Source organism: Corvus cornix, chromosome 9 (assembly GCF_000738735.6).
Source record: "Corvus cornix cornix isolate S_Up_H32 chromosome 9, ASM73873v5, whole genome shotgun sequence".
NCBI lineage: Eukaryota > Metazoa > Chordata > Aves > Passeriformes > Corvidae > Corvus > Corvus cornix.
In genome coordinates this window covers 15,111,617-15,134,008 of record NC_046339.1, presented here as the reverse complement: position 1 = coordinate 15,134,008, position 22,392 = coordinate 15,111,617, and the positions used below count along the sequence as shown (strand labels likewise).

General features: G+C 39.2%; 1 protein-coding gene across 4 annotated transcripts in view; it reads left to right on the top strand.

Annotated features, from left to right (window-relative positions):
* Nucleotides 1-548: 548 nt before the first annotated feature.
* GRK7 (G protein-coupled receptor kinase 7) overlaps nucleotides 549-22,392 on the top strand; it is a 40,762-nt gene continuing 18,918 nt past the window's right edge. For all 4 annotated transcript variants that reach the window (XR_002046969.3, XR_752543.4, XR_002046968.3 and 1 more), the window contains exons 1-3: nucleotides 549-3,348; nucleotides 4,101-4,538; nucleotides 18,407-18,678. Coding sequence is in view for 1 of the 4 variants with exons in the window: in XM_010406101.4 (XP_010404403.1) it covers nucleotides 2,746-3,348; nucleotides 4,101-4,538; nucleotides 18,407-18,678 (1,313 nt within the window). In the remaining 3 variants the exon portion in view is untranslated. The remainder of the gene's footprint in view (nucleotides 3,349-4,100; nucleotides 4,539-18,406; nucleotides 18,679-22,392) is intronic.

Sequence of the window (22,392 nt, the reverse complement as noted above, 5' to 3'; positions counted from 1 at the left end):
GTTTATAGGTGAATATGGAAAGTACCAAACCCTGCTTTTAGCTCATGTCACATGCATGGCAAGAGTAGCTGAGAATTACAGTTGTGGAAGAGTTTTTCCAAAGTGTCAGCTCAAAGGGGTGTTGACACAAATGAGGTATTAGGAAAATTTATGTTGAAATCAAAGCAGCTGATATTTGTGTGTATCTCTTTGCATATTATAAGTACCTTGTTGACCAGTGATTAAGGTTCATCTAGAACATAAGGTAATGCATTTTAAGTCCTGCATATTTTCTCTGTGATTTAGAGATTAGCCTAAGTCCCAGTCTTTCTATGAGCTTTGCTCCAGAGAGCTTTTACAAATCATACCCTGATAGGCCATTAGCATGGTTGCTAGTACATCCCCATTTTCAATTCTGTAATTGTTCACCTCTTGTACATGCAAAATAAATCATTTTTACTTCTCACCCAAATGTACTGTTTTATGAGCAGGTAACACTATCTTAAATAGCTGTTATCAACTTACAGATTAATGCTGATCTACTTTGCTCCATAGAAATAATAAATGCTGGGCAGATTTGGGTAAGTCAGCAAGCAAATCTCAAAAGTGACTGGAGTAATGAGTATGTGTTGAATGATCATATTGTTTGATTTTGCTTTTCATGGAGTTATGTTCTTTTAGAGAAAGTTTATGTTCCGTAGAAACTGGGAAAGATTCTAATTAATGGAGTAGAATAGTCTTTGGAGCTGTAAATATGTGTCTTATGCAGGTGCCATAAACTTTAGGTATTTTCTTGATTTGCTTAGGCATGAATATACCAATAGCTGGTGTAAGCTTTAGTTCAGCCTTTGGACCCTAGCTACCAGCCATTTGTCCTGCTGCTCTTTGAGCTGTGGTGGATATTCTGGCTAAACATAAAAAAGACCCTACTGAATTTTAGGAAATAAAAAGCTTTATTTAAAAAAAAAGCTGAAATTAAAGCTTTATTACCTCCTTTCATGCCTTTCTCTACCCAGGGTGTTACAGGAATGTGTTGCTGTAGGCCCCATTTTCAGGACAGCCACAGCAGAATTCCCCATTTCTCCCTTTGGCTCTTTGCAGTGTTGCTTATGTTGTTGGCTGCTCTGCTGAGCCCTTTATGTAACCTTCTCCCGCCCTGTGCTTGCTCTCACCTGGCAGAACTGGCCAAGCTTTCCGGTGTCTGCCTTACAGTTCCTCCTGTTCTTATGCACACACAGCAGTTTGCAATGGATGGCCCTCTCCATCACACCTAGAAAAATACACCTCTGAGGGAATTTTGTAGAGCATGAGTTTTAATGTCAAATGGATTCAATGTGGACAGGATTAAGCATGCAAAAACAAAATACTGCATGGTTGTAGAGTGGCAAAAAGCAGCCAAGAAGGGCTTAACACTTATTGTAGGGAGTCTGAAAGGTGCCTGTTATTACTCTTGATCTTTAGTTTTTTTGATTCAGCTCTTCAGCTTGCTCTAAGATCATGAAAAAAAAAGAAGAAAGAAACTTGACCTTGACCTCAAGAATACAGCTTGACCCCAGTGTTACTTCTTTTCTTGTTCTCATAATACCTTCCTTATATTGAAGGAAAGTTTTAACAGCCAAATCACCTGACCCCAGAGCAGAAGGGGGCTTAGCCTAGTGAGTGCCACACATAATTTTTATTCTTTTGAAGGGAAAAAAATGCCTCCTGGTAGGCAGCCAGCAAGTGAAGTCAGGTGGAATTTGCCTTGACTTGATTATAATGTGCTTTGTCCCTTTGTTGATGTCATCTCAACTATATGCTGTTGCCACCTTCTTATCCGACCACTTTCTGTCATAAAGCTCAGTAGGGAAAATAAACTGAGGCCAAAACAACATATGGAAGTGTCTTGGCAAGATTTGGCTGGTCGTTTGAAGTGTTTCTCTTTTTTTCTGTGGGTAGGAGATGAAGTCAGAGCTGTGTTGTTTCATATATAAGGATTATTATTTTTAGACCAGCGGCAGTTCTTAGCCTCTGCATGTAATCTGCTCAGACAGAGCCACTCAAGGCAGCAGGGTTTGCATGAACTGTCTGCGGGGCTCAGTCACTGATGTTGAGTATAACTTGAGTTTTGGAGGTGTGAATGCTCAGAGCACTGAACTGTGTGGTAATTTAAAGCTCAACATCTCATGGTCATCTGTGTCAAGGTCTTTTAGGCATGGCAGATTTGTGATAAAAGCTTTTCGTAAAACCAGATCACAAGGTATGCAGTTGTTAGTCTGCTGATGTTTGGTGTCAACTGGGGGAGATCCAGGGCTGTCCTACTGACTGTGACCAAAGTGCCCCTGGGTTGGAGAGGGCATGTATTGCAGACAGGAATCTCTGTATGCTCCCAGCAGCCAGGGACAGTGCATTTAGAGGGAATCTTGGTACATTTAAAGGTTATCAGGGCCCATTCTGAAAAACACCAGCTGAACCACGTGCGTTTGGTGCTGCCAGTGGGAGGGTTTGCCTAGGATGTCGTCCCTCAGCTATACATAGCAAACTCAAAGCTCCTTACAGAGAAACCTCTTACCAGTCACTTTCCACAAATGGTGCCTATACCTAAAGGTACTTAGTGAAAATCCTTGAGAGGTATTTAATGCAAAAGCAGTTAGACTGTCTGGTGTTTCTCAGAAGCCCTCTGACACACCACTAGCAGGGAGAAGTGCAGGGCAGCTACAGCACAGCACTTGGGCCAGTTATTCATTTTGTCTGAAACAGGCTCTGCCACCCCAAGGGCTTGCCAAGATGTGTGACATGGGGGGGCTCGACAACCTGATTGCCAACACTGCCTACCTCCAGGCAAGGAAGAGTGGAGAAGGAGATGCCAAGGAAATGCAAAAGAGGCGTAAGAGCCTCTCGCTGCCCAAGGTTGAGCAGTGCAAAGAGCACAGAGAGTCCATTGTTGCTGATTATGACAGCATCTGTGAACAGCAGCCCATTGGCAAGAAATTCTTCCGAGACTTTTTAGAGACAGTGCCAGAATATTTGGTAGGTAGGAACTTCCTGGATGAGATAGCAAGCTGGGAGTTGGCAGAGGACAATCTCAAGAACAGCATCATGGAAGATATTGTCAACAATTTTCTTAAGGAAGGCGGCAAAAACTATCTGTCTTTCATGAGCTCTGACTTGGTCAGCAAATGCCAAGCAGCTACTGCAAAAGACTATGAGAATATCATGCAGCTGGCCAGGGAGGAAACCAAACTCTTCTTTAAAGACAAGCCCTTCAAGGACTTCCAGACCAGCCCCTTTTATGACAAATTTATCCAATGGAAAGTGTTTGAGAAGCAACCAGTAACTGAGAAATACTTCTCCGAGTTCCGAGTGCTGGGCAAAGGTGGCTTTGGAGAGGTAAGAGCTTGTACTTTTAAGGATGTGAGTCATTGCTCCCCTTTCAAGACCAGCAGGTGGGTTTGCAAAGAGCAGTGGATTAAGCCATTGTATGAAGATTTGTAAAATGTGCTCCTTCAGATTGCCCATTTTCCAGAAATTAGACTGGGTTATTTATACCGTGATAGAGGCTCTGGTTAGCAAAGAGCTGCTTTAATGTTCTTATATTCTGTATCCATGCTAGTAAAAAAGCAGGCTTCTTTACAAAAACTTGCATGAATGTTCATGTAGTTAACTATTAGTCTGCTCCTTGACATCTTTTTAGCCTGTGCTATCACACACTCCCAGATAATTTTTAGCTGGAGTTTAGGGGAAAACATGCATCAGGATCTGTTCCCAAACTACAGTATGGAGATTTTTGAGAGTCCAGAGAGTTAAACTGTACAGATGCAATCTGTATATGCTGCTTATTCTCATGGTTACAGATTTTTGTTCTTGTCCTTGTTCCTTTTATTTGCTAGTACATGTCTACTAGTGGTATCCTTAAGAACTTTGCATCAGGGCTGCCATATACTACTGGTCCAGAACCGAACTGATTGTACGCTTGTTTTTTCCTTGTTTTCTCTGCTCTGCTAATGTACTCTTCATAGAAATTGGCATCAACAGCTACTAATAGGCATCAGTGATTCCCCAGTTCCTGCCTGTTACTATCCTTGATATTCCAGTCTCTGTGTAAAATTTCTTCATGCCCTTTCCATGTGTATATTCTCTAGGTTTGTGCCATCCAGGTCAAAAATACTGGCAAGATGTATGCCTGCAAGAAACTGGATAAGAAAAGGTTGAAAAAGAAAAGTGGAGAGAAGATGGCACTGCTGGAGAAAGAGATCCTGGAGAAGGTCAACAGCCCTTTCATAGTCACACTAGCTTACGCCTATGAGACCAAAACCCATCTATGTCTTGTTATGAGCCTCATGAATGGAGGGGATCTGAAGTATCACATCTACAATGTGGGAGAAAGGGGTTTGGAAATGAAAAGGATCATCTATTACTCAGCTCAGATCACCTGTGGGATTCTGCATCTCCATTCCATCAAAATTGTGTACCGGGATATGAAACCGGAGAATGTCCTCCTGGATGATAATGGGAATTGCAGACTGTCTGATCTTGGATTGGCAGTGCAAGTCAAAGAGGGAAAAAGCATCACTCAGAGGGTAAGTACAAATTCATTGAACGTGGGCAGTGGGAAGTGAAGCCATTCTATTTCTAATGCCTTGTAAGTCCAAGACTTAATTCCCCAGAATTGAGTCTTTGCTAAAGACCTAATGTAGTCATTTCATTCTAAAGACAGTTCTTAAGAAGATTTGGTTTATTAACTCTTTAGCTGCTGCATGTAGTAAAATAACTTCTTTTGGACAGAAACAGTAGAATCAACTTGACTTGTTTCTCTTAAGATAAGCTTTTGAACCAGTGACTTTAGAGAGGCAGATGCCTTGTGCCTTTTGGAATACTGCATAGTCAGGGATTTAACCAATTGTTTAATGAGCAGCAGTCAAAGATATGACTTCTTCTGTATTCCACTTTTGCTCCTAGGACAATACAGTTTCTTACACATTACTCTTATGTGATGCTACTGATTGTATTGCAGGTATGCGTGGTGCTGCATAATAAATAATTTCCAACCTTCCTTCACCCCACAAATCAATTCCTGAAAAAGTTAGCAGACTTGATGGTTTGTAAATGTCCATGCCTGTCTACATGTGTAATGAAAAAGACGGTTGACCAACTGTTTTTTGTGTGAATTAGATTGTGCAACACTTCAGCCCTGCCTGGGGTCATCCCAAACTAACCTGGATTTGTACTAATGTCAGGAGATTTACACAAGAAATATGTATTCAGGTAGCTTAACTATGAAAAAGACATTTTTCTCTCAAGGTATCTGGATCTTAAAGATGTGTATAATGAGAGAATGTATCTGAAATACACTAAGAATATGAAGAAATGGAAGCAACATTATAAACTGGTCTAACTTCCCTATGTTAAACTCCCCAAGTTCACATTAGAAATTTAGTAGAAGAGAGGACCTGCTAATGACCTTTTACATCATGTGTGAAGTGCACATCTTTTGATGTTGTTAAATTCAGTAATTTTGAAGGATCTTTTCTTTTCCTGGCAATTTAAGAAGCTTGTATTATAAGTGGTTTTAGTTCTCGCTGAAAGAAAATGTGGAAATTGCTGTATGTATAGATAGTAAATAATTTTCAAATTAAACTGCATGGTGTTTTGGATACAAAAATACAGCTTCTGTGAAAGGCAGGTTTTTCAGTAGAACTTACGTGAAATGAGGATGTTGTTTTGTTTTTAAAGATGGCATTTTCATCAGTGAACCCAAAGCTATAAACCTTACTGTGCTTTGCAAGTTATAGAGGCCTGCAGTTACTATGATCGGATTTGCAATAGTTTTGTCAAAGGGCAGTTTTTCTTGCTTGTAAATATGTGGGGTTTGGCAGAAGGAAAAAAAACCAAAATGAAAGCGTATATTTAGCAATATATAACCACTTGTGTTGATGTTAGGGTGGAATCTCAAAGCAATACTGGACAGCGTGGTTGTTCCTCCTCACCTATGACAGCCATCAAGTTTTTAGTGACTTTCCTTTGTTGTTTTTAGAAGCTCTATGCACCATTGTATGGGTGCTTTTATTAGAGCAAAAACTGCAATGAGTAATGTACTACATGATTGTAATGTGTTGTAAGGAATTTCTGTTAAAGGCAGTTTTATTCATACATTACATTGAAGTAGGAGATGGAAGAAAATTATTATTTTTTCATTTTCTGTATCATAACTATAAATGAGTTAAATTAATAATAATTCCCATAATTTTTTTTGCACCTCTGTAAAATAGTCATATTTGAAAGCTTCTAAAAAATGTTATACGAGATCTCGATACTATTATTATTTATAGTAAAGTCATACACAGGAAGACCAAAGAACACATTTACAAAATTTACATTAAGCTTCACCATGTACTCCTGTAATAAAAGAAAAATGACGCTGTTAAATTGCTTTTTGTCTGCTAATCATAGTTACATTCTGATTTTAAATTATCTGAAAACTTACATCATAACATGCTTTTTTGAGTATGACTGCCAAATTGTTATCACTTAACCAAACCTATACAAATCACTTTTTCTTTTTTAACCCAAAGGGATGTATGGCTCCAAGACAGGTTTATCAAATGAAATTTAATCAGTTGCACCATTTTGCGGATACAGTTTTATAAGAGAATTTTTATAAGCTAAAGCAGAATATATATTCCTTCCAGGCCAAATCTGTATAGTACTGATATCTAAGTGCCTAATATCATAAAGCTGTTTCTAGATTTTTGATGATGGTCTGAACTGACAATTTAAGGCTTACAATTTTCAGTCACTAGTTAAGGGATGTTGTTACTGATCTATAGTGTAGAATATATGGATTTATCTGTGTATTCATTTCGTTAGAGATTGCAAAAAATACAGTATTTTGATGAATTCTTAAAGTTTTGTACATTCTCATAGTTGTATAAGCCATTAAAGATTAAATTTGTTCTGCTTTCAAAACATAAAAAAATTCCTGTCCTCTCATGTATGAATAAATGCACGTCACCCATACATCAGCTGGAGGATCCATTAATCCCTTTTGTAAATCTTATTAGGTGATTAGGTTATCACATGGCACAGGTATTAAGCTTGTTAATGAGTTCCTGTTTTAGACATTTTTCAAGTTTTCATTGAGGGTTTCTACAAAATTATAATGTTTATGTACTGTTCATCAGCCAAAGTAATGTTCTTTGTGGGCAGAAAGGTTTTTTGAATTTTAGATGGATGACTTCAAGGTGGTCTTAATAAAAAATTGTGTGTGTTTATGCTTCAGAAAAAGCATTGTGCAAGTGATAATTCAATACTTATGTAATTGAAGAAATAGCCTTGGTATCCTTTAAGTACTGCCATTACATATACTGCCTTTTGAAAAGCACTTGTGTGCTCCATACAAATTGCCCATAACTATTATAAATAAAAATACCCTGCTTTCAGAAACTGTGCTCCTTACAAAAATCTTGAAAGAGTTGGATACGCAGCCTTAGTTTTCTCCCTTTCTTTTCAATTGCTAAAGCAGCAAGGAGAAACATCCAGCTTTCTGTGTGAATGTATTTTGAATTTAAACTGTAGTTGTAAGTAATCGATACAGTAATAATTACAAAATTTAGAAAACTTTAATTTCCCTAAGTGTGCTGATTTGTCTTTTTGAAGTGCCAGCTGCTCCTAGAATGGAGAAATCACCCCAAAAAATTAAAATACATAAGTTTGAATAGTAACAGTCTTGAAAATAAAAGTAGAAAACAGTTGAAAGCTACTTACAATGTCATTTTCCTTCTTTAAACATACATGGATTATATAGGATCTTCTCATGATAGGTACATGCACCTGTGCGCTCTACCAAGAAATGTGTCTGTGCACACTTACTAAGGCAGAGCTCTTACTGACATCACTGGAAACAGAAACAAACTCTTAGTAGTAATAAAACTATTCAGGTCTTTAAATGTCATTATGACTTCCTACAAATGTGCCTGTTGCTTCTGATCTGATGTGTTGGTCAGACCCTGCAGGAACTAGTTTGTATCTTAAAATTATGACTTTTTAAATGTTGTTATTTTCTCTGTCCTACATAATTGAAATAGATAACGAGGAGAAACTGAGAGCCTGCAAAGATGGCTTTGACACAGGCAAAGCGTTTTGTCTGCTTATGTACACACTAGATTAGATTCTAGCACTAGGGGTTCTTTGCATACGACAGAAATGAGCTCCATCCCAAGTTTCCCCACTTGAACAGTTTGACCTGTCATCTTTTTCTTGAAGTCTCTGCAATTTATTCTCATACTAATCAACATCCACTTGTATGTGAGTCAAGTGCTCCTGCCCTTATTCAAAAGAGTAATACTACTTAGTTTCCTGAGAGTGGTTGTGAGAAAAGTCAGCATGTTCTTCTGCTTAGTGTCTTCATATCCTCTGAATTTAAATATAGAGGAGTTAATTTCATTTTTCCAGAGGTTAGTGTGTATTTGCTGTTTATTTAGGGAAGAATTTTCTGCCCTTACTGGGTATGGCTTTTATGAAAAGCAACTGTTGCATGTAAATTGTGAAGAACTTTTGTGCAGATGCATGTGAGCCAGAGAGCTTAAATATTGACATAATAACTGTGAAAAATAATATAAACATATTTTTGCAGTATTTATAAAAGTGCATTCGTATCTTCAGAGGTTTCAGGCATCCTCACAGTTTTCCTGTGCTATGTTTTATATGTTTGAAGGACATCATAATATTTGTATAGGAAAAACATGTTTTGGTTAAAATCTTACTCAAAATGTCCTTTTGCCCTCCTGTATGTTTGTTTATTATAAGATTCTATTTCTTAGGAAAACACAAGGATGTTCCTGAAACTTGCAGTTTAATTTCAAGGCAGTTGAAAAGCAGGAGGAGGGTTTAGACTTGTGAAATAAAAAATAACTCAGCAAGCTATTCTACAGTTGACCTTTGTTCATTATCACATGGCATTCTTACTGGATAAGATTCTGTAAAAATTTCTTCCTTTGCACTTTGAAAAATGACGGCTCTTCATTTGCTCAGCATTAGAGGAACTTGCTGCTGTTTTGCTTATATATTTTGAAGTATGACATGTAAAATTGGTGTTTTTATTGGCAGAACTTTGTTCTTAAAAATTTTGATAATCGCAGTTGTTATGAAGTGCATCATCATGACAGGTGTTTCAGAATTTTTAATCTCTGAAACATGTACTTTACAGAATGCAGCCTTACCCACTAAATTCTGTGGGGCCAGTTGGGATCCATGTAAGGGTACTGAGGGAGTAGGCAGAAGTGCTGACCAAGTCATTTCCCATCATGGCTTTCCCAGCAGTCCTGGAAAACCAAGGAGGTCCCAGTTGCTTGGACGTTAGCAAATGTGATGCCCATCCACACTAAGGGCTGGAAGAAGGAACCAGGAAACTACCAGCCTGTCAACCTGACCTTGGTTCCAGAGAAGCTCATGGAGGAGATCATCCTGAGTGTGGTCGTGCAGCATATACGGGACAACCACAGGATCAGGCCCAGCCAGCGTGGGTTTAGGAAAGGCAGGTCCTGCTTGACCAGCCTCATGACATGGTGACCTGCTTTGTGGATGAGGAGATGGCTGTGGATATGTCTGTCTGGACTGTAGTAAAGCCTATGTCACTGTTTCCCACAGCATCTCCTGGAGAACCCGGCTGCTCATGGCTTGCACAGGCTCTCTCTGCTGGATAAAAACGGCAGGATACCTGGGCCCAGAGTGTGGTGGGGAATGGAATTACATCCAGCTGGCACCTGGGCACTGGTGGGGCTCTGCCGAGCTCGGTACTGGGGCCAGCCCTGTTTGATCAAGGGGATCAAACAAGGGGATCAAGTGCAGTCTCAGTGAATTTGCAGGCAACAGCAAGTTGGCTGCGAATGTGGATCTGCTGGAGGGCAGGAAGGTTCTGCAGAGGGATCTGGACAGGCTGGATTGATGGGCTGATGGCAGTTCTACAAGGTTCAGTAAGGCAAAGCAGCAGTTTCTGCACCTGGGTCACAACAATCCCTTCGTACTACAGACTTGGGGAAGAGTGGCTGGAAAGCTGCCCAGTGGGAAAAGGGGGGTTGTTGGTCAACAGCTGGCTGAACATGAGCCAGTGTGTGTGCCCAGGTGGGCAAGAAGGCCAGTGGCATCCTGGCCTGTACCAGCAATAGTGTGGCCAGCAGGACCAGGGCAGCAACCATTCCCCTGTGCTCAGCACTGGTGAGGCCACACCTTGAATCCTGTGTTCAGTTTTGGGCCTCTCACTGCAAGAAAGACATTGAGGTGCTGAAGTGTGTCCAGAGAGAGGCAGTGGAGCTGCAAAGTGTCTGGAGCACAAGCCTGGTAGGAGGGAACTGGAGAAAGGAGGCTCAGGGAGACCTCACCATTTTCTACAACTCCCTGAGAGGAGGTTGTAGCAAGGTGGGGGTTGGACTCTCCTGCCAGGTAACAAGCAATAGGACAAGAGGAAATGGCCTCAAGTTGTGCTAGGGGATGTTTAGATTGGATATTAAGGAAAGTTTCTTCCCCAGAAGGGCTGTCAAGCAGTGGAACAGGCTGCCCCGGGAAGTGGTGGAGTCACCACCCCTGGAGGTATTTAAAAGCCATGTAGATGTGGGGCTTAAGGACGTGGTTTAGTGGTGGGCTTGGCAATGCTGGATTAATGGTTGGGCTTGATGATCTTAGAATATTTTCCAAATTATGTGAATTCCATGATCATGAGAGTGAAGGAATTTGTGAGACTATTCTGCCTCCTGCAGTTTTGGATATGGCAGAAAGGATACTGTAGTCATCTCAAATTAAGAGAATGCAATGTGTCCCATGAAATACTTTTCCTACACACAACATGCCATCCATTTTTTCTGTTAGGGAATGACATTGGAATCCTTTATGATGTAGTATGAGGTCTCTGCATGACTTTTACCATAGTTCCTCATCCAGCTTAATCTGACAGTTAATAAATGCTATAGGATTTTCTATAAAAATAGTGTACATTCTAGAATGATCCCGTGGGTAAAATATCTAGTGGGCCACACATTGACTCATCATAGTCAAAGATGTTTTTATTTCATTTGATAAGAAATGCAGCATTTGGCTGACACTGTAATTCTTTGAACTTTTGATTTGATAGCTTTGACCAGAAGCAGTATTGCAGACAGTAAGCTGTGAGATGGTGAGGAAGGTAGTACTTCTGTTCTTACTGGACCACATGTGACATTCCACATACTGTCATGAGTAGTTTCAGTTAACAGACATGCAGTTACTTTTTTAGGAAGACAAAATAAAATCCTGGAATTACAGACACATGCAAGCTGTGAAGACTGGGGGCTTGGTTTTGCCCATTATTCGAGTTTAAAATCTGTTAGTGAAAGGTAGCAGGTGCGTGGTTCTTAAAACAGATATTAAACCAGAGTGTAGTTAAGCAGCAGGACTCTCTTGCAAAAGGTCTTGTAGGCTCTATAAATTTATCTAGGTTCAGGGGGAGAGTGGACAATTGATGGAAAAAAGTTTTGTTGAGAGAAACCATTTCTGTCTCTGGAAGCCCTTGAACTGCAAATAGTTGGAGTCTAGGAAAGTGTAGATAAGTCTCAATGTACACATCAGGCTCTTAGAGACTTTCCTATATATTAATTTGTTTGAATATAATTCACAGGCAGTAAACTGACCGTAGGGGCCATTGGTCTGATGCAGCCAGTACCCATCTCCTTGGATTTACATTTTAAAGAATGGTACCTCCAACATTAGTCATAATCCTGGAAGATAAAGTGGATGAAATCCCGTGGATTTCAGTGATCAGCAGTAATTCTCCAGGCTTCATTGACATTTGCACTGCTTAACCTACAGTGGCTGTACCTACACTGGAGGGCCCCTACCCTTCCCAGAGCACCCTGCAGTCCTGTCCGCTCAGTCACAATGTCACAGAACACAGGATTTCTCTTTGACATCCCCTTTCTGAGAAAGCAGTCTATGTGTGGTGCCACAATACGGTATTTGCATTCATTATGAAGAGCTTCATAAAATATAGACAGAGCTAAGAGATATGGAGAGTTTTCTCCCTTTTTAACACTGTTTATGGAATATTCTATGGTCATTAAAAAACGAAACCATGAATATCTCTGAAGTAGTATTATTTCTATATTATAGATGGGAAAGGGTCAGGAGAAATTTGAAAGGAAATTAAAGAGAAAATCATGTTACAGGAAGACTAGATAACCCTTACAATTCTTGAATTCTAATTGTGTGCTAATGAGTCTCTACCAAGTGTTCTGCTTGTCCTAAGTGCTCCATCCTGTAATGTCTGATTGCTTCCCTGTCTGTGAATGGCTTCTGATGTCTTCTGATGACACTTGATGGAGGTGGGAGTTGTTAGCAGGTTCTGTCTCCAACAGGGATCTGAGTCAAAGATTTATGTGTGATTATGCAGGAAGAAAGTGGGGAGCTGCTGTAGAATCCAAAGTTAAAATTGGTGCTCAGTTACTGGATTGTCCCTTCTCAAGCCCTTTATCCCTTTGACTTCCATACAGCGTGAATCTAAACTGAAATCATGCTCTAACTGTGTCTCTCTTCCCAAGGAGGAACACACAGGCAGCAGTCCCTACTGCACCGAGTGGCTTTCTCTTTTGTTGTGCAACTTCATTTCAGTGATTACTGGTGGCCAAGCTTAAGAGAGTGAAAACCAGTGCTGGATTTTTTTACTATTCCAGTTAGTGATTTTGAACCCAGAGGCAATTTTTTCTTTTTTTCTACTGTAGCAAAAATCTGTTTTGTCCCTTTTGTGCTTTTGCCTGTGTGGGCTTTTTTTAAAGCACAACTTTCCCTATGAAAATTATCTTCTTATGTGAAAATCAAAGAAGTTTAGTATTGAATCTTACGTAAGCACGTGGGATTCAGTAGCTCCTAAGCTCCTATACCGTCTTTGTCATTATCTTCTCCCACTACTCTGAACAGTCGTCCTTGTGTTCTTCTGAAATAGTAGCCAAACAATTCATGATGGGCCATCCCATCGGACGGTCCCTCCCTCTGCTAAGCATTAACAATATGCCAGAATCCTTGTTCTGTGTGACTTTCCAGAGTGATTTTTACCCTATTTAGATTTGATTTTATCTTCTTTTAAAAAAAATAGTTGCCTATTAATTGGGTCAGCTGGTTTCTTGTAACTGTATGAACTTGTGGTGAGAAAAAACTGTGGAGGAGCTACAATTCTGTGTGACTCATTTAAATTAGGCTCTGTTCCTCCTCACAGTGACTCTTGGGAGAAGAATTAAGATGGTGAAGTGATTGACAGAGGCAGATCAGTGTTGTTCTCCACATCTAGGGCCTTTCAGCTTGTGTGCAGGGAAGAGATTTCTGTGGTCTGTTCCTGCATTCCTGCAGGGTCTATTAAGGCCATTGCTGAAAGAGTGGAGGAACAGCTGGACAAGAGAACAAAGCAGGCAGTGGCACCCCTTGGAGGAAGGAAGGACCGAGCCCCAGGAAACAGCTGATAGAGCTAAACTCAGCTTGTTTTTTTTCCTCTGTTCAACAGTTCTTGTGCCATGGCAAACAAAAGATAGACATTCTGATTTGCTTTACTGTTTTTTTGTGATATCAATTGAGTTTGTTTTGCAGAGATCTGTGGGAAAAGGTAGCAAGATCTAAATCCTGTTTCTCCCCATTTGCCTGTTTCTGTGCTGCTGAAAGCTCCAGAGACTTCTCTCTCTTTCTTGCCTGCACCTGCTAGAAGCTGGGACAGGGGCGGTGTTGAAGGGGCTTTCCTTGTCGGGACAGCAGTCAGAGGGATGTGTGAGCTGCTTGCATTGCGGGCCTTGTTCTGCTCCGAGCTCTGCTGTGCCAAGTGCCCCTTGACTGCACTGGGATCTGAGTGCACTTAGTGTTTCTCAGGATCACATCTTGAATTACTAAAAGATTGTAATTATGTGACCTTTGAAAAATTTATGCAGGATCGTATTTCACAAAAGAAACATTTGTATACTTTCAGATGAGTCATTTCTACTATGCCCTGTCAAACCACACTCAAAGCAGTAATTTCACTCAACAGAACTTCTTCGCTAATGTAGCCAAGGGCGGCATTTGGTCATTACATTTTAGAGGATTATTGAAAAATTGTCTTTTGGGTTGTTCTCAAGATTGTGAAATAAAGGCAAAGTAGATCTGTGAACCCTTTCCAAAAGCAAGTCAATTAAAATTAATTGACTGAAATGTAATGACTATTTTTATAATTCAAGCAGCTTATGCAAGGCATCCTGCTCATCATCACAAAAGACAATATTAGATGGAGAGCGAGCAAAAAATAGCTAGTGTTGTACTACTACGCTTCAGAAAGTTCTGAAGGCATAAGATTTCTGTCTCCTGTAAAAAGTTGGGATAATATAACTTTCTTTGTCTTCTTTGTTATATTTTTATTTATTGTGTCCCATTAGATGCTTCCAGATCAATGAAGGCGTAATATGTGTTTGTGTCTCTGTAAGATCACTTGATTAGTTAACACATATGTTCAAATGGTTCCTTGTCTTACCAGGAATTCTATAGGAAAGAAGAGAATAATGTGCTTCATCTCAGTCAAAACCCAGTGAACATCCTAGTAGTGTAGAGTTGACAACAAAGGAATTAACTTTGAGTGTGGGTTTTTTATTTTCTCTGTTTTCATTAAAAGAGTGAAATTATCCATGTAAAGTAAGATCTAGTAAGAAAAAGTGGGTTTCAATTAATATACAACTTCTGAATTTACTTATAAATTTTACTGAATGAAAACATCTGCAAAATCATACAAACCTAGTGATTTTTTGTCTGATAGACATATCAGTATCCCATACTTGGAGATACCCATTCTGAGGCATGATCAGATAATTCTAACTGAATTAAATATTCAGTACCAGCCCATGGGAAATAGACCCCTTCTAAAAAATAATGCATTTATCTTTTGTGGTGGCTTTTAATTTCTTTGCTTTCTGTCCTTTTTTTTTTTTCATTTTTGCACTAGAGTATAATTTACGGTATACTTATTTACCCCAAGGCCTGCCAAGAGTAATTTACTTTAATTTACATTTGCTTTGGGAATCAGTGGATAAGTTTTCCACCCAATACATTATTTTTTGCTGCTCAAATCTCACTGCTAGTGAGAGTTGTACAGTTTAAAAACTCCCTTCACAAAGCTTCTGTTTTACCTCCTTAGATAAACCTCTCCTCAGGTTGTTGAGGCTGCCTTTCCTGTTGCTGTAGGATATCTTTTCCTGGAAAGATGATACGATTTTTACATCTTGTTCTCCATAATGATTAGTGTAGGGGTGTTAGGTATTACCTTCCCTCTAATGCTGCCTACTCTCCAAAGATAGAATTAAATCTTCATTTGAAGGATCTATGTTCTTCCAGTTGCAGGTGCTGAATAATTCTTTTTTTGTGTTCTCTAATACAGCAAATGCAAAAGGCTTTCGTATCTTTCTTCCCAAATGATTTTGCCAAAATTACACGTGTAGAGAAATAGGTGGAAAAGACTAAAATTTAAGCTCTTTTCTTCCTTTCTTCAAATTCCTGTTTTGATAGAGATTTATGTATTTCTCCCCCCTTACTGTTTTTCTTCCCCTTTAAAAATCACTGTTGACTACTTGTGAAATGTGTTTGCTTCTGCTATACAATTATCATGTTTTAGTGGGTTTTGAGTCTCAGGGCTTATGAGATTAGGTTCAGAATCCTGCTTCTTAGCCTGTTTCTTCATTGTGAATAGAAGGAAAGCTTCAGGATTGGGAGAGATTTGTTTTTAGATTGAAGTTTGAATGAAATTCTATGAGAAAACCATCGCTCATTAAATTCTGAATTGAAATGGTTTGGCATATCAGAAGAATGCTATGTTTCTAGACTTCCTCAGATGGAGTTGGATCAACTCAGTAACAGCCCAAGATTTCAGTGCTACTAATTTAGAATGTTGAAGTTTAGTTCTTGTTTACATTTAAGTTCATCCACAGCCTGTCACTTCAGTCTGAAGGGAGGCTGCTGTTGGTCCATTCTGTTTTCTATTAAGTTGGGGTCGTGCCATCTTTTTGATGTGTAATGATGGCCTTGCTTTCTCTGTTCTTGAGAAACACAAGCACCATATCAAAGCATGGTGTTTTTTCAGATGGTGTGTCCTACTGGAGGGTACGTGGAAAATGCCCATGGAAGAGACTGAAGTTACTTGGCGACTATTTATTTTGAAAAAACAATTGTGGAAAACACAAGTGGAAGGAAAGAGGCAGTCTGAAAGGAGCTGCCTTGAGACATATTTGTGACAGTGGATTTCTGACTTTTCCATGTCAGATGTATCCAGGTTCGGAATGATGATGCTAAGTTGCAGTAAAACAGTGTCTTATCAGAAAGACCATATTGTGCTGTAAGAGCACATTTTGATGATAATTTGACTCAATAGTTCTTCAAGGCATTAGTACCCCAGCTTCATCTCAGTAAAAATAAAAATGTTTATTGCTTCCCAGAAGGAGAAAAAAAAAAGAAAAAAAATATTCCAGAAACCTATTTAGAGCTGTGTTTACTAATCCACAGTGAGCTTTGTGTGCAAGCTTTTGTATCAAAATTTCTCTACTTCTTTCAACTTCTCCTCTCCTTTCCAGGTTTTTCTGAGGCCAGATGGATTTGTGGTCTGTGGTCCATGTTTGAGCATTTGTCCCCTTCCCTGAATAGAGCAGTAATCATACCTATAAATATAATACTATCAAGGTTTCTCTCAATATTTTTACTTGGAGAAATCCAGTGTGAGCAGTACAAATTGCCTGTGGGATGATGTCAGCAGCTGCAGTGCCCATGCTGCTCCTCTGTACTTTTGTGGTTTTAGTGAGAGAGGCAACTGTTTGCTTTTAACCTTTCCTTTTGCTTTCAACCTGACTGATACTTTTGTTCTTCTCATCTAATTTTTGTTTTTCAACCATATGGAGAATTTTGTTCTGTATCCTTAAAAGGAAAAAAAAAAACCTACAAAGAGAGAAAATAAAGTGGATTTAATTTTCTGTCTATTAGGCTTATGTTTTAATTGATGCTAAATGTTCCCTCTTGCACACATTGTTTACAGTAGAGTATATGTCGTAATGTGTAAGTGACACAAGCTAAAGTTCATGGGGGGAGACCTGACTTGGAAGTACTGTGCCTAAATCTGCAAAAATCAGAGGGGTTACCCAACCCCATAAAATAAAATCCATCTGTTGAACTGTGCTTTTTATGAATACAATTTGTCCAAGTGAGCTTAGCTTTAGTTACCTTTTTCTAACTGTTTTGCTTTGGAGTGAATCTCTCATCAATTGTATGTTGATAGCAGTAATAATGACCATCTTGAGTAAGCTTTAGTGGGATTTTGCCCAAACAAAGTTTTTTATTTTAAATTGTTGTACTGGTAATACATCAGTCCCAGTATTTAAAAAAATATGAGAGGTTCAAGCAACTTCTGACATGTTATCACTGTTAGGTGAATCTGGTAAATACATAAGATAGCGCATGCGGTGCGCCAGTAAACGTGGGTTCAGCTGAGGAAATGCTGTTCCGATTGAAATCTCATGTCCTCAGTCATGGAACAGTGCGACAGAGAGTGTAGAAAGACGCTGATCTCCTCACTTCCCTCACAGGTGAATCAGCTCCCTGGGGACAGAGGCAGCAGAAGCTATTTCAAACACTGCAGCCTGTCCCCCAAGGGGAAAGTGGAAGGCCTGGGCTGGGAAGGAAGCAGGCAGATGTCCCTCTCAAAGAGTGGCCATTTCTTCTCTCAGAGAAGGGGCTATTAGTGCTGTAAATAGTCTTTATTCAGGCATCTTTTTTTAGTCAGGAAATATGAACTTGTTCCTTCACCCAAGTATCTGTAATTTATGAATTATAATTTTCATAGGTTTACTTTCTTCCAGTGGTTTTTAAGAGTTTTTTTGGCCCTTGGTGGTAGAACATTTATCCAGAAACCCAAGAGGGAGGTGGCTGAGAACTTCCTCATTGCAGCTCAGCTGCTGGCTTGATGAGAGTTTTCTCACTAGCAGCAGACCCCTGTGTTGGACCAATTACAACCATTGAACAGGGTGGGAATCAGTGATTGTTTTGCTTGATTTTTGTACTTTTTAAAATCTTTTCAAACTGATTGCTACTTGTGTTTACACAACAAAACTAACAATATCTTCAACCGAGAAAAAGAATAAAATGGACGAAGAAAGCAAGCTAGCCATGAATTTGAAAATAGACCACTTTTAGGTAGAAATTGCACAAACATTTCACCTTGGAAAAGCATATTTAAGACAGTTTTCCTATGTGCTAAGATGTTTAGAGAGATATAGTCCATGTGCTAAAAAAGTTATACCTCACGATTTCTATTAAAAAAAAGTCAGAGTTTCTAGATACAAAATATATCAGTAGAATATTTTGGAAGAATTATAGACTAGTCTGTTTAATTGTATGCATTTCATTACTGACATTGTATAGTAAATCTGTCTGTTTGCAATAGGCTGGGACAAATGGTTACATGGCTCCGGAAATCCTGAAGGAAGAGGACTACAGCTATCCCGTGGACTGGTTTGCTATGGGGTGTACTATTTATGAGATGGTTGCTGGGCGAACACCATTCAAGGATTACAAAGAAAAGGTCAGTAAGGATGAGGTTAGAAGAAGAACTCTGGAAGATGAGGTGAAATTTGAACATGCCAGCTTTACAGCGGAAGCGAAAGAGATTTGCCAGCTGTTTTTGGCTAAGAAAAAAGAGGACCGTTTAGGAAGCAGGTATGCCTTCTCAATCTCAGTACAACAGAGATTAAAGCTGCAGACAATATAGTTATTTTACTTACTGCACAAAATGGGTTGGATCTTCACTTTCTATAGAGTACTGAATTTTCCCTTTCACTTCTAGGAAGAAAGAGGTGGAAAGTTTTGAAGATAATATGGAAATAAGGAACGTTGTTGCAATAGTGTGATCATCTATCCTCACTCCAGATGACTCACAGGAGTTGCCTTCTTGTTATTTTGTGTATTAGACTCTATATAGTTTTGGGAGGAAGGGGCAACCTCTTTTTCTTACACATTCTTTCCTAAAGATAGAAGATATTCAAGTAGATACCTGTATCCCTGCTAGCACAGGCTGAATGCAGAATATTAGGCTGTATTGCTTACTGGAATGATGTGGGCAGAAATCCAAATCTGCAATGTGGATTCTCTTCCCTGCAGATATCTAATTTGCAAGGCAGCGTCATTGGCTTCTTTCTGAAGAGACCTTAACCCCTCTGCTTTGCTCAAGTGCTTTAATAAAATGTTGTAGAATTTCTGGTCATCCTGACTCATCCCAGGGAGAAAAAGAATATTTGGCACAAATTCCTATAAAGCAGAACATTTCTGGGCACTTCAGAGGTGGCTTTGGGTTGATGAAGATTGATGGATGTGTCCCTGACTTAGCAATTTCAAGGAACTGTTCAATAAGATGAGAACTGCAAAACTAAACCTTGTCATGTTTAACTTGTAATAGCTCTGATCCCTCTGATATGTGTGTGTATAAATAATTTAGTGCATTTCTAATAAACAGATTGCAGATCTACATTTGCAATATAGACAAAGATATATAATAAAAATTGAAAAAATTAATGGGAAACCAATAATACGTATCTTTAGAATACACCGTGATTTGAATCATCTGTGAATACAAATATATGTATCAGGTGCTTTTCCAGTCTAAAGGTGGAATAGACAAAGGATCTCATCGAAAATGCATAGATAGTCTTCTAAATTTGTATTTCATAACAACATGGAACAGTTTTTCAAAATGTCAGGCAAACATTTGTCTGAAATAATTAACTCTAATGAAAGATAATAGATCATTAATACACATATTTTAATGCACATATGCTGTTTAAGATATCCTTCCTCTGATGTGCCATACTTAGAGAAGGAAAACAATAGGATGTATACCCTGAGCATGATACAGAATAAAAGCCTGCATGTACCTCTTAAACAGGGCAATACTATTGAGGACAGCTCCTGCTTATGTAAAGATTAGCACTGTAATTCTACGAAGGACAACAAGAGCTTGGGTTATCCACAGAAGTACCTGTTGCATAAGTTAAAGCTGCTCAAAGACAGCTTTATTTTGTACACCTGACCTTTTAAAACACTCCACTCTTCTATTGAAGATGCTATTTCACTAGCTAACTCAGGAAAGATGTAACCCGTTTTCTTCACTTTAGCTTTTTGGGATTGATATCTCAAATCCCAAAGTGATGTTTAATTTTTTTTAAATTGAAGAATGCAAAATCGACCAACTTCATGTGAGTTCATTTGCTGTTCCTATTTAAGTTACATAAAAATGCAGTTCACGGAGGATGAGCTCAAATTCATCTCCAGCTAGTTGGAGGATGTCTCAGTTCCAGTAGATGGCATTCATGTAGCTTTACATTTTTTAACTTTTTATGGTTTCAGGATGAGGAACACTGCAGCAATCCATTTTAGAGCCTCCAGCAGCTTCTACTGCTTTTTGGTTTATGTTAACAAAAGGGAAAGCAAAATAAAGGGAGATTTTTGCGAGTGCATTTGCCCAGTCAGCACTACTGGGTCACCAGCGTCCCAGGACACCAGTTAATTTGAACAGCAGCTGTAATGCACTTCAGGCTAACAGTGAATGTAAATAAATCATATCAGGCTGCTCAAGTACTCAGTTATCACTGGCTAGGAAAGGTAGGAGATGATTTTGCAAGCCTATGGATATGCGGAAGTCAAGATCCCCGTTGGCTTAATCTGTACACTCGTAATTTTGCTTATATGGTGCTTTTGGGTGGAAACACAATTTTTTTTCATTGCCCAAGATGCCTGGATGGCAGAATCCATCATTCTTCAGGCTGTGATGTGGCATCCTGGTCATTCATGGTGGTGTACAGTAGGTAGTGCTTGGTGGTGGCTTGCTCAGAAGAACTGGGCAGCAGAGGTGCAAAATGACAATTTTCTAGCAAGGGGCTGAAAAGAGCAGCTGGTGGTTTCATCTCTGCTGTGTCCAGGGAGCTCCAAGGCAGGCCAGAAGCACAGCAGGGCAGGATGAGGAACAGGCAGTAGTGCCTAGCTGGACAAGCTGTTCTGCATTCATGGAAATGAGGATTTAAAAAATAAAGATTTTTCCATAGTCACACAACTCTACTCCTCCTATATGGTGCTTCTGTGCATTTCCAAAGATAAAAAGACTTGCCAAAGGTTTGCGTTACATTTTATTCATAGAACATTGTCTAGAAATACATGAGGGCTTACACTTTGCTGAGTTTGATTTTGTAAGGAAGTTGGAAAAGAAAAAAGCAATGTGTTACAAACTACCATTTTCTGAGGCCAAAACGCAGACAAATTTGGTTTTCTTATATCACTGTTTTCAAGAGCAGTGCATCCATAAATACATTAAACAAAGAATGCATAGGTGTGGAAAAGACAGTGCTCCTCTCTGCTCCTCCTTTCTCTAGAATTCCAGATTCAGACTTTGCATGCCTTGACGCTAGAGGCACAGTTCAAAAGCTGTGGTCTTTGGTCATGCTTCAACAAGCACACATTTGAGGCTCAGATGATTTTTATCATCAGAAAATATCCTACAGTCTCTCTATGGGTCTAGAGTGAAACAATTCACTAGTTCTTTTACAGGTGAAGTTCTCCCTAAGGTGTGAAGTTGTTTTTCATAAGATTTATTTAACTTAAGTGTTTACAATTATTTAGTCCTTTCTGTTTTTTCTTATTGGGTTTTAACTGTATTAATAAAGGATTATGTTTGTGACAGTGGCACACATACTTTTGTTAATGTCATAATCTGTGAATCTCTTGCCTAAAAAAAATGTTTGTTAATTTATAAGAGTAGTTATTTTGAATGAACAGTTGCTAAAAGTGGGAGTGTTTATTTGAGTGTCATAACTGAGTTTTTTAATGTAAATGTGTAGATGCTTTGAATTAAGATAAAACCAGAATTGTCATTTGTCACCAGGTTTCTATTCAGACTATTGCTGCTCAGAGTCATTCTATAGATGTATTAACCCAATATACCCCATTCTAGAGTTTAATACATATTCTTACCCTATAGTGTAGATACTCTTATCCTAGTTGATACAGGGCCAGTCATTGAACCTCCCTTGTTGGACAGTAAATCCCGTACCTCCCCTCCCCATCCTGCTGTAGGTTCAGTTCTGGTGGAAGTATACCTTTGGATGGGGCATCCCAGATGCAGCATTGCAGCTCCTGGAGCGTGGCACCTTGCCTGGGCTGATTTACCCTGAGAGGTGGAGTAATGAGTAACGGGATCAGAATGTTTTCAGCTTCTCGACTTGGCTTATGTTGTGCAATGCAGCGTTCTTTGGTTAGGAAAAAAGGAATTGTGCTGCATGATATATCTCCCCTTATTTTAAAGTACTGTCATGTACGAAACACAGCCACCCCTGTATCTCTCTGAGAGCAAAACACACTGATGAGCAAACTTTTGCTTTATTGCAG